Source organism: Mobula hypostoma, chromosome 4 (genome assembly GCF_963921235.1).
Source record: "Mobula hypostoma chromosome 4, sMobHyp1.1, whole genome shotgun sequence".
NCBI lineage: Eukaryota > Metazoa > Chordata > Chondrichthyes > Myliobatiformes > Myliobatidae > Mobula > Mobula hypostoma.
The window spans coordinates 39,472,649-39,485,259 of record NC_086100.1 but is presented as its reverse complement, the minus strand read 5'-3'; the positions used below and the strand labels follow the sequence as shown (position 1 = coordinate 39,485,259).

The 12,611-nt window shown below is 39.3% G+C and overlaps 1 protein-coding gene across 2 annotated transcripts in view; it reads right to left on the bottom strand.

Annotated features, from left to right (window-relative positions):
* atp11b (ATPase phospholipid transporting 11B) overlaps positions 1 to 12,611 on the bottom strand; it is a 176,081-nt gene that overhangs the window by 7,770 nt on the left and 155,700 nt on the right. For both annotated transcript variants that reach the window (XM_063045662.1, XM_063045661.1), the window contains one exon: positions 3,007 to 3,140. In XM_063045662.1, the coding sequence (XP_062901732.1) occupies positions 3,047 to 3,140 (94 nt within the window). In that variant the 3' untranslated portion in view covers positions 3,007 to 3,046. The remainder of the gene's footprint in view (positions 1 to 3,006; positions 3,141 to 12,611) is intronic.

Below are 12,611 nucleotides of genomic sequence, written 5' to 3'. Positions count from 1 at the left end.
CGGTGAAAGATAAGATGTGGATCCAGGATGGCTTTCCAAATGAGTGAGGTGTTCTTTTATGACAGGGTCAAAGATGGCCAGTAGTATCAGTAAGCCAAGGAAATTTCCCACATTGGAGTCATCGCCTAGCTGAAGTGACTCCGTGTCCTTGCAAAGTCAGGTTCTGAGTCACAAGGAATTTTACGCAGTGAAGGATTAATCCTTTTAGATGCTTTCCACTGGTTGAATCCATTTTCCTGCTCCAATGAGGATTGATGGTCTGACCAGGAATAGACCAGCCATGAGCGAGTCACTTCCTCACCACGACTATTTCCCAATTTCCTCTTGAACCAAGTTTTGTTAATTGAGCGGTTATTTGTTGGTTGGAAAGGCCCCTCATTGTTCTGGAAATACTTCGAACCCAGCTTTATTATTTCTGTTCTCAAATCTTCAGGCAGAATTGCTTTTCCAGTATCCTTGTCGAACTTCAGAAGTCCAATGTCATGCTGTTCAGTCACTTCTGGTATGACAGCTCGAGGCTCTTTGACACCATCTGGTTCACTAGGTTCAGTGTCGTCAGGTTCAATCTCGTCAATAAACTCAACATCACCACCACCACCACCATCATCTTCCCCTCCTGTAATGTCCACGTTCTCTGTGGCAGCCTCACTCTTAATCTCGTCATACTCGGATTTATCTGACTTGACTTCCTCCTTGGCTTGTGACGCATTTGTACTTGAATCACCTTCGGTTTCTAACAAACTTGTAGCAAATGCAGGCGACTCCATGGAACGTGTTGAACTGCTTGTTCAAGGCTTTTCAAATAACGGCATGAAGAACTTGCTCGACTTCTTGGCTTCCTCCGCCTCCAACTTTCGTCTCTTCCGTCCTTCAGCTCCACTTTCCTCCTTATTTGTGAAGAAACGTTTCATGGTCTTCTCACACAATGCTCTGAAATAAGGCCATCCTCGTGCTTCTCACCCATGATAATCAAAGACAGATCATACATCTGAAGAAAATTCTTTTTTCACTATCCGAGGATGGCTTGTCTGACTTTAGTAGAAACTGCTCAGTGGCACCCCCCTTCAAGTGGTGCCCAGGGTACATGTCATACCTGCCTACCTTAGATACACCACTGGTTCTGTGATCAATTTTACACCTATTCCACCTGAAGATGTAACTATGCATAAATTGTTCAGTATTCATTAATTCCAGTAGTTCAGTAACTCAATAAATCCTCAGACTATTTAAAAAATAAATTTACTTTTATACAGTCTCTGTATCAGAATTGGCCTGTGTTGACGCAAAGTCATACTACAATATTAACTCAATTTCTCCAACCTTTACGGTGCCCTGAACTCCCAATTCTTTCTTTTCCAGATGCTCCTTGACCTACTGATATTTTATGTTTTTACTCTAGAACATTTACCGTCTGTTCTATTCAATCTCAATTAGAAACAGTACATTACTCCCTCCCAAAGTGGTAAGACATTTTGGGTCAGTGGCAACACTAATATTAAGTGCAAATTTATCTCTTGCAACTTGGGCACATAACCTAGGCCAGATGAGTCACTGTTGCATTAACTGAAAAGCCTTCCTGCATGCATGGCATGAAAAGAATTCCAACTTTTGTCCTAGATAAATATAAAAGACCTCTTTATACTTTTGAAAGATGAATTCCCCTACATATCAAAGAGAACTGAGACCTTGCTGCATTAAACTAACATCTATTCTTAATTATATTTCAAAAATAAAGCAAGGGATTTTATAAAACTTATTTTATAATCAAGTCTGTCTGTATCCAAGTCCATTACCTCCAATTTAAAATTGGGCTTTGAAAGTTCAATCAACTGGCAAAAAATAAAAACAACTCATTTTTTGAAAAACGAAAGAATACATTTTTTTGACTGGTTCCAGAACTGAGAATCTAATCAAAATACTGACAAAGAATAAAAAAGAAAACCTTTTCCCCCGACTTGTGTATACTTTCCAAATATTTAAAATGGGCTAAATATTACAAAACTTACCACAAAGAAAAAGGTTAAAAACATCTGACTGTTTTACAAAGTAAATTCCTGTCATAAAATTTAACAAATTTTACACTTATAAAATTGTTTTTGAAACAAGCTATTTTTAAAACCACGTACAAGGAGTATAATGACAATTTTAGCAAACTACAAAGGCTTAGAAACCAATGAGGATAAGAATTTGAACAGGAGGTGAAAATTGACTCAGTGATCAATTAGTTGACAGTTTCAGGGATTCTCAATCACTGTGATAATGAAAATGGCAAATTTAGTACCAGCAGATATATCAAAACCAAAATCGATTTCAAGTTTAGAAACTAGACTTGCTTGAGCATCACCCACTCTATCTTCTAAAGTTTACTTTGCAATTATTTTAGAAGAAAACATGTAACTTGGAGTGATAAGTCTCTCATTGCTTGGTTCAATAACCACATTGACAGTGATTTAGAAGCCTCTATAAATTTAAGTGGTATGATCTATAAGTGAGAGTGAACAAATACACTAACAAATTCTTAAGCATTTACCACACAATGGTGGGGTTTAGGGAGTGCTTTTAAATTAGGATTCTTATTCTGAGGGGATACCCACAACATTTTTGTCAGGTAAAAACTATTCATTAGCAGAAGAAAGCAAGCTCAACTTAGAATCCATGACCCTGTAAAGAATACAGAGTTTGAAAAGCTCCCAGGAGTTTGACACCAAAACAATACAATTTCTAATCACATTGTAAAGAACATTCCTACTTATACCCAAGAAAACAATACAAAGTACCGTATCAAAATACTAAATTATTTTCTCTTACTGCTGAGACCAAGCAGCCAGTCCAAAACTTGATTACAAATTTACTGTTTACTGAATGTTTAAAAAAAATTTAAGAACAGATACAGCTTGTTATGGACCATGCCTACTGCTGTTCTGCAAGTCAACAGCCACAGCAGGCTCATGTTCCTGTTTGTAAGAAAAATATTTGCAGCAGAGTCTATTAAGAGAAATTCCACACCTGTTGACTCGCAAGGAATTGCATCTTCCCATTATTTGGTCTAATACTCTTCTAAAAGGTGAACATCCTGTTTCTCCGCTTGAGTAACAGCAAAGTGATTCCATGCAGGTGACACCAGATTTGGTCTCCAAGAACTGCAGACAAATGAAACAAAATATATTTAGTTGCAAGGAGTAGTGTCCAGTTACATACTATAAGATTTATAAATGTAACCTAAAATTTATGCCATTAACACTGTGATCTATTTGCTCTATTAAGATATTTATCATTTAGATCTATACTGAAATTCAACTTAATAAAATTGATAGCAATGGAAAATTTTCAAAATTTTAAAAATCTCTTGCAACTACCATTCAAGCTATGATATAGACTACATCTTGGCAAACCGAATTCTAAGTTGGGCCCTGTTGTGAAGCAAATTATTTTCATGGCTGTAAGAGGAAAGATCAGGGTGATGAAAGATCAACTTAACCATTTTGAATTTCATCTTACTAACAAGTATTTCACATGTAAATCAGTCTACAGAGTATATTTCGAAGATGAAATGCCATATACAAATGTTAACTGAATAAAATGAACGTGTTATAAAAAATGTTCCTCTCAGTACTTGAAACATGATCATCTTTCATTGCAGAATTCACCAAGTAATATTATGCACAAGACACAACAGAACAGGTATTATTATACACTGGATATAGGACAAAATGTAACCAATTCATGAGAGAAAGATCTTAGCCTGGATTGACTTTAGTTTAGTGGGTTGATTTTGTAGACTGTGCTTCAGCCCATCTCACGGTCAACCATGGAAGCCCAAGTAAACTGGAAGTCAAATGCTGCTGTACTCAACTTCATGCTCTGTCACTGGCACTGGACCAACCAGCAAGTCACTGGCAAAGCATGGGCTTAATGATGAAAGCCCTCCACAATTATGCCAAGATGGGTCCATGCAAGAACAGCAACCTGGCTCATTTGAATTGGGTCACTGACTCTGTGGAGAAAAGGTTAAGTGGTCAAAAACAGAAATTTACAGGCCCTTTGGCTCACAATGTTGTGCTGACCATGTAACCTACTTCAGAGACCGCCTAGAATTTCCCAGCGCATAGCCCTCTATTTTTCTAAGCTCTATATACTCTTGGGCTAAGAGGCTCTTAAAAGACCCTATTGTATCCACTTCCACCACCACCGCCGGCAGTGCATTCCACGCACCCACCACTCTCTGTGTGAAAAACGTACCCCTGACATCCCCTTTGTACCCATTTCGAAGCACTTTAAAATTATGCCCCCCTTGTGTTAGCCATTTCAGGCCTGGGAAAATGCCTCTGGCTATCCACACAATCAATGCCCCTCATCATCTTAGATACCTAACTTTATGGATTTTATTTAAGTGCTGTTTAAGACATGTTTTTTTTTAATGATATAGTTAAATCAATTTTAACAGTTTTAAAAACATCAAATTAATCATCATGGTGTCATTTCAAGAGCGGGACCTCAGTATTTGACACAGAAGGCCTTCTTGAAATAGACCCTGCTCTGTCTTCGAGAGCATCCTTCAGGACAGAGAGGAGGTCAGCCCACCAAGACCGCAGTATTTGGAACAGGTTAGCCTGGGTTAGTATAATGGATGACGAGTATGGGCAGTGGCCCGGACATTTGTCAACTATATCAGTGGATTAATGCTTATGACTGACACACGCCTCTAACATCATTTTTCTGATCCAACATCCAATAATTAAAGTGAATCTGTATTCTTCACAAAGAAGCCGCTGTTCATTGAGGAGGAGAAGCCAGTTTATAGGGAGTAATCACATATTGCAACAAGGACAAATGTTAGAAGAATCTCAAAATAATTATTCAGATTAACTCAAACTTGACATACAATGAGGCAGATGTTCTGATGGACCTGCCAGTCATTTGCCCCAAGTGGGCAATTCCCAAGGAAAGATTGCAGGTCAGGAATTTTGTGGCAGCAGAGCTACTGCACTGCCTGTCTGGAAGAAGCAGCACAGGATATCCTGCAGATGCTGGAAATCTTGAGCAACACTCTCAAAATACTGAAGAAACTGGGGTCAGGCAGCGTCTACGGAAAGGAATAAACAGTCGACATTTTGGACTGGAAAGAAAGGGGGCAGAAGTCAAGATAAGAAGGTGGGTATAGGGGAAGGAGTACAAACTGGCAGATTAAAAGGTGAAACCAGATGGGCGGGGGTGGTGGGGGAAGGTGAGTGGGTGGATGAATTAAGCAGGGAAGAGATAGGTGGAAGAGGTAAAGAGCTAGAGGAGGAGCATCTGATTGGAGAGGACCATGGAAGAAAGGGAAGAAAGAACAGAAGTGAGAACTTCTCTACATCTTCCAGCTCTCAGAATGGAAAATCCACTTGCTGAGCCCGGACCAGGCAAACTTCATCTACACACAAGGAGACACCTGAAATCAATGGACAAATTATTCACCAGCAGAAAAGGTATAAAAAATTTGTATTTGTTAGTTTAAATACTTTATAAATAGTAAAGTATTTTTCAAACTTTTTGACCGGTGCAGAGTTATTGTGATCATTAAAAGACAATTTGCATACATTTAGTCACAAGGAACTGTAGATACTGGAACGAGAAAAAGTGCTGGTGGAACTCAGCAGGTCAGGCAACATCTGTGGATGGTTGACATTTCAGGTCAAGATCCTACACCAGGGCAGTGGTAAATGCAAACATTAATTGATAAACAGGAGGTTTGCGAACCAATCAGACAAAGTTCTGGTGAGTAGGAAGAGTTTGCAGGACCTCATGGCAGCCAAGCTGTTCTTGTCAATGCAACAGGTCCTGTTCCACTTTACGCCCATACAAAACACTGATCAGGCCAGACTTGGTATGTGTACTTTCAGTCACCACAGTACAGTATTAAATGCAAGAGGGTTCAGCAAAGATTCACAAAGCTACTACTTGGACTGGCAGGCATATATTATACAAGGATGAGTCTATTTGCTCTGCAACAAAGGAAACTGAGATGTAGCATGATAAAGGCATATAAAATTATGAAAGGCATGGACAGAGTAGATGGTGTCCATTTCCATGGTTGGTGTGTCTAAAACTAGAAAACATAAGGTTATGGTGAGAGGGAGAAGGTTTAAAAGGGTAAATTTTAGTTGGTATCTAAATGAGCTTCCAGACCTGGTGGTGGAGGCAGGAACAATGTTCAAGAGGCCAACACTGAGATGGAATTAATGAAGGCAAGGATCATGGGTATAGATAACTGGCAAATGGTTGGCAAAGAGGTGGGTCAAAGAACCTGTTTTATACCATACAATACTATAACTAATGTACTGGTAGCTGTAGGTTACTAAATCCAGGGTCATGCTAAAGAAATATCAAACTGTGTACAGTTGTAATGTAATTTTCTTAATCATGTATTCCAGTCTCTTAAAAATAAAGACAAATATAGAATTTGATTTCCTAATTGTCAGATATACTTGCAGGGTAATTTTGTTTTTATTTTGTGGACTAGCTTATCCAGATCCCTCTGCACAGTAACTAAAGAAATCCTTTTGATAAAGTGAATAATCTCATATTTTACACCAAATTCCATCTCCTACCTCTTGCCCTCTGCTCTAACCTGATTATATTACATTGAGATTAAGAGAATGGGCAAAGAAGTGGCAGATGAATATAACGTAGGGAAGTGTATGGTCATGCACTTAGGCAGAAGGAATAAAGACATAGACTATTTTCTAAACGGGGAGTGAATTCAGAAATCAGAGCTGTAGAGGTTTGAGGGAGGCCACGTGCAAAATTCCTTAAAGGTAAACTTGCAGGTTGAGTCAGTTGTTAAGGAAGGGAAATGCAATGTTGGTATTCATTTCAGGAGGACTAGAATATAAAAGCATGGACACAATTCTGAGGCTTTTCAAGGCTTTGGCCACACTTGGAATATTGTGAGCAGTTTTGAGCCCCTTATCTAAGGAAGGATGTGCTGGCATTGGAGAGGGTCCAAAGGAAGTTCATAAAAATGGTCCCGGAAATAAAAGAATCAGAATCAGGTTTATTATCACCAGCATGTGTTGTGAAACTTGTTAACTTAGCAGCAGCAGTACATAGATAGAAAAACAAGTAAATCAATTAAAGTAAATACATGTATATTAAATAGATCAAAAAAGTACAAAAACAGAAGTAATTATATATTTAAAAAGTAAGGTAGTGTTCATGGGTTCAGTAATCAGATGACACGGGGAAGAAGCTGTTCCTGAATTGCTGAGTGTGTCCCTTCAGGTTTCAGTAACAATGAAAAGGCATGCCCTGGGTGATGGGGGTCCTTAATAATGAGCATTGCCCTTCTGAGGCATGGCTCCTCGAAGATGTCTTGGATACTACATTACTACATGAGGAGTGTTCGATGGCAGTGGGCCTGTACTCACTGGAGTTTAGAAGAGTGTGGGGTTTTGGGGGGGGGGGGGAAATCACATTGAAAGCTACTGAATATAGAAAGGCCTAGATAGAGTGCACATGGAGCGGATGTTTCTTATAGTGGGGTTTCTAGGACCAGAGCGCGCAGCCTCTGAATACAAGGCCATCCCTTTAGAACAGTTATGAGGAGGGATTTTCTTTTTCGCCAAAGGTAGTGAATCTGTGGAATTCAAGTCATTTGGTATATTTAAAGCGGAGGTTGAAAGGTTCTTGATTAGTCAGGGCATCAGCGATTATGGGGAGAAGGCAGAAGAATAGAGTTGACAGGGATAATAAATCAGCCATGAAGGAATGATGAAGCAGATTTGAAGAGCAGAATTAGGATATTCGGCTCGGTCTTGTGGACCTCTTCAAAGGTCACTTTTCCAATTACCAATGTATCATTAAAGAAACCTTTGCATATGTCTCAGCTAAGTCAGTGGATAGAAATGGCCAAGGGCTAAACACTGAACAGCCTGCCAACTCAAAACCATCTCCTTCCGGTTACCAGTCCTCTATCCATACGCATCAAGTACTCCTAAAAGCACACAATTATTCAAATTAACAAATCCTGTCTTAAAATATAAAGTTCAGCTACCTTATTTAGACCACAGCAGAGGCAAGGGGCTCTGTGGTTCACTCCTAATCCATGTATTCAAATGTAGATCTCTACTTTTGGAAGTTTATTCATGAAATAAATCTCTCTCTGGAATGATGGGCTCCAAATCACCCTACCTAGCTGATTCTGCAATAACACTAAATCTCCATTTAGTAACGATTTAGTCTCAGATTTCTTTTTTCAAAGAACGAAAATGTTCCTCTTAATGAAACCATTTCATATGCTATTCAATAACTTAAAGAAAAAGAGTACAATTTGTTGATAAATGTTTAATAATAGAATTACCTGCTCAACCAGTCTGTTCACACTATTATCAATAGACTGTTTAATTTTGAGAACCCAACAAAATCCAAGTGGTGTCACTAATCCTCAAAACTTCCTGGCATTGACTTTCTTTTCACCGTTAGCCCAAGGTACATAATGAGAAAAAGACTTCAAAATGCTGGAGAACTCAACAAGCCAGGCAGCATCTATGGAAAAAGAGTACAGTTGACGTTTTGGGCCGATACCCTTGAAGATCTCGTTGCTTGGATGTGTTTTTGTGTGGGTTGCTTAGATTTCTGGCATCTGCAGATTTTCTTTTGTTTGTGATTCACCATATCAGGTTGATTAAATATCAAAAATAAAAGGTGTCATTTCATTTACAAGTCTTCACACATTTGGACCTATATGTTTGTTTCAATCTTTCTTCTGAGATGTCTGTATTATGCAGAAATAGCAGCACGATGGACAGGTGCAATTGAGCTTCCAGCCTAGTTAGATATCCTCCTTGCAATCTACTTTCAAGAATTATTTGCTCATCTTCCCAATAGCTATAGGAGCATCTTGGCTTTATTTTTAATAATTTCTGCTTTTTTTTCCTGTCAGTTTCTTCTAAAATCTCTTGTTATTTTATCTATGATAAAGGCTTTACAGTAAAGTACAAATGTTGATTCTAATAAAACATACATAAAATGCAGATTACATCATTTCAGCATGAACTTTTGTAGTTAATAAAACTACACGCTGAAATGATGTAATCACAAACAAGACAAAATCTGCAGATGCTGAAAATCTGAGCAACATTTACAAAATGCTGGAGGAACTCAGCAGGCCAGGCAGCATCTAGGAAAAGAGTACAGCGACATTTCAGACTGAAGCCCTTAAATCAATTTGGATTTTTGGGGTGGCCCAGAATTTTTTATATTGGACATTGGATGCCACGGTGCTATTCAGTGACATCAAGGGAAGAAATCACGGAGGCCCTTGTACAGATATTTGCTTTGTTGTTGCTACTGGCAAAGTTCCAGAAGACTGGAGGGTGGCTAATGTTATTTTATTGTTCAAGGGTAACAAGGGCAGGCCAGTGAGCCTGACTTCAGTTGTAGGGAAGTTACTGGAGGGAATCTGAGGAGCCATCACATGGATAGCTAAAACCTGATCTCGAATGGTCAGCAGGGTTGTGTGTGGGACAGATATCTAAGCAGTTAGATGGAGATTGGACAGTGCACTGCATATTACCAATATGGACTTAACAGCCTTTGATAAGGTCCTGCATTAACAGCCTGATCTGGTAGGTTTGGTTACGTGGGGCGCCAGTGAGGTGGATAAACAATTGGCTTGATGATAGGAAGCAGAATGTGCTGGCTGAAGGTTGAGTATCTGACCCAAAGCCAGTGACTAGTAGTTTGCCCCACGGGTTTGTGTTGGGACCACGTATTAATTACTTACGTAAAGGATTTGGATAATGACTGTACGTGGAACGATTAGCCAGCGAGATGGATTCACAATTGGTTTGGTGATAGGAAGAAGCGGGTGATAGCTGTATGTCAATTATCTAACAATTTGCAAATTCTTGAAGTGCATGAGAAAGAGGAATTTATAAAATCATGAGGAGTATAGATAAGGTGGACGGTCACATCTTTTCCTCTGGGTTGTACAGATACAAGACGCAAGAGATAGGGATCAGAGAGGCAACTTATTTATACAGCGGGCAGTGAATACCAGCAAGCAATCGAGGTGGGTACAATTGCAACATTAAGAGACATTTGGATAGATACATGGAGAGTTATGGGCCAAAAGCTGGCAATTGGGACTTGCTGGGAGGATGGTGTGGTTGGCTCAGGCCAGCTGGCAATTGGGACTTGCTGGGAGGATGGTGTGGTTGGCTCAGGCCAGCTGGCAATTGGGACTTGCTGGGAGGATGGTGTGGTTGGCTCAGGCCAGCTGGCAATTGGGACTTGCTGGGAGGATGGTGTGGTTGGCTCAGGCCAGCTGGCAATTGGGACTTGCTGGGAGGATGGTGTGGTTGGCTCAGACCAGCTGGCAATTGGGACTTGCTGGGAGGATGGTGTGGTTGGCTCAGACCAGCTGGCAATTGGGACTTGCTGGGAGGATGGTGTGGTTGGCTCAGACCAGCTGCACCAAAGGGATTGTGTCGATGTTGCACTACTCCATAATTCTATAACAAATATTTACAAGTTGTCATTACTAGCTCAACTAATCTTGCATGGACAATGGGACAAAAGGAATTAAAAACTAAAGCTCAAACTATGTCAATTCTGCAAATTGGAAAACCTTACAATGCTCCAGTTATTTAGCTTGTTACTGCCAAACACAATCCATTCATGTGTCAAGTATTTTCTACCCACTTGGTAGATGTGATGGATTCAATATCACAATTCTGAGCTAAGAAATTGCTGGGCTGCCTGAATCTCATTCTTCTTTTAGATGAAATGTAGGTTCAAGTTGGTTAGATCATTTTCCTCCTAAGAATGACTGACAAGAATTCTATTTTCCCTAAAAATACACTAAGTGATTAAAGTTATCCATAGCTGACTTTACCCTAGTCTTCTCTTTCTATGAGCATCAGGACTAAAGATATCCTGGATGTGACAGGGCATAATGTCTGCTCTTGCACATAAATACATTGCCTAAAATCATATTGCATACAAATCCTTATAGACATTACTGAACTTAAAATGCATCATCTCCCCAGATAAAATGGAAAAATGGAAAACATTTACACTGCTTCTGTGTTAGTAACTTCTATGCATAAAAACTATTCTCTCTCTTCAAAAAGACTGGCAATAGAGGAACTTGGCAATCATCCTTACCCCCTATACAGCACAAGGCATTGCTAAGTGGTTAAATAACTGGACTAGCAACCAAATTTCTGAATCGTTTATCCAAACACTAGTTTGAACCCTCCCTTTGCAGTTGGAGAATTTAAAATTCAATTCAGTAAAAATCAAATCTAGTGGTTAGGGGTAAAAAATCTGACTGCATTTGCAACTCTGAAACTTTGTTATAACACTATGGCTCATTAAAATCCTTCAAGGAAGGAAATCTGCCACTGTTCACCCTGCTTTATTACAAGTGACTCCAGATCTAACCATGCGATTTTAACCAACTCCTCCGTTCAGGGAAAGTTAGGAATGAGCAAAAATGTTAATCCCTGAGAATGAATTCAAGAAAAAGTCATAAATTTTTGTTTGAACTAGGATGGTTAATGTTTCCCGTGTCAACAGTTCTGACAAAGTGTCGCCAAATTAAAACAGCAATTGTTTCTCTTTCCAGAAAGCATCTAATAGGTTCATTTGCTTTCAAGCATTTATGGTTTTATTAATTTCATTTATCTTTTGAGGGTGGTTGCTGAGCAAGATTCGAGGGAAGAGTTGGTTCTCATGGAGTTGTAAATCAGGCAACATTTGTTCCACTTTTTTCCAGCCACTGAACACTTGGGATATCAGAGAATTGAAGCTGAAACTGGTCTGATGCTCAAAGGTTGAGAGGATGTATGATTGGTATGAAAAAGCATACTTGAACTAAAACTGGCAGGATAAGGCATATATATATAAAAAAAATCAAAGGAGGTTAGAGGAGGAAATGTGATGGAGAGGCTAAATGCAGGATTCCAAAGTTTTGGTTCAAGATTTCCAAAGGAATTAGGGAATGGCAGATGTTCAGAATGGACAATTCTCAGTAGAAGAGGATGGAAAAAGGTTCAGATAGAAAATGGCAAAGTCAGGAAAGAATTCTAATAGAAGGATGAGTTCTTCAAATTAATTGCGAACTTGCAGCAGAAGTCAATATAGACTGGTATGCTGCTACATGTAAATGGGAAGGTCCAACTTAGTTCTAAATTTATTGTGGAAGGAGAAAGTTAGTAGGAAGTCATTGGGAGGCAAGTGATATTGGGAAGCAGTTGATGGCAGAGACTGATGAAATTTTGGAGGGCAAGTTGTAGAAGGAGAATAAATGGGAGTTAGAAACTTAGTTGTGGACCAAGGCAGCAGGCTTTCTGGTTCAGTCTAAGATGGTAACCTGGAAGAAGAGGCTGGCATTTAATGGCAAGGGACAGAATTCTGCCTTTAGCATCTTTTTCAGCACATTACATTTTTGTGCCTAGGGAACTTTAACTATTTAGGTACAGGGTGTAAAACACATTTTTTTTAAAAAAAGGCTGCATTTTGTGGAAGTAATGAAATCAACCCCTGCCATTGCACTATACGGTGATGTGAGTTTTACAGTTTCAATACCTAGTGTTAACACAGAAATCAATGTTACTGTCATTAAT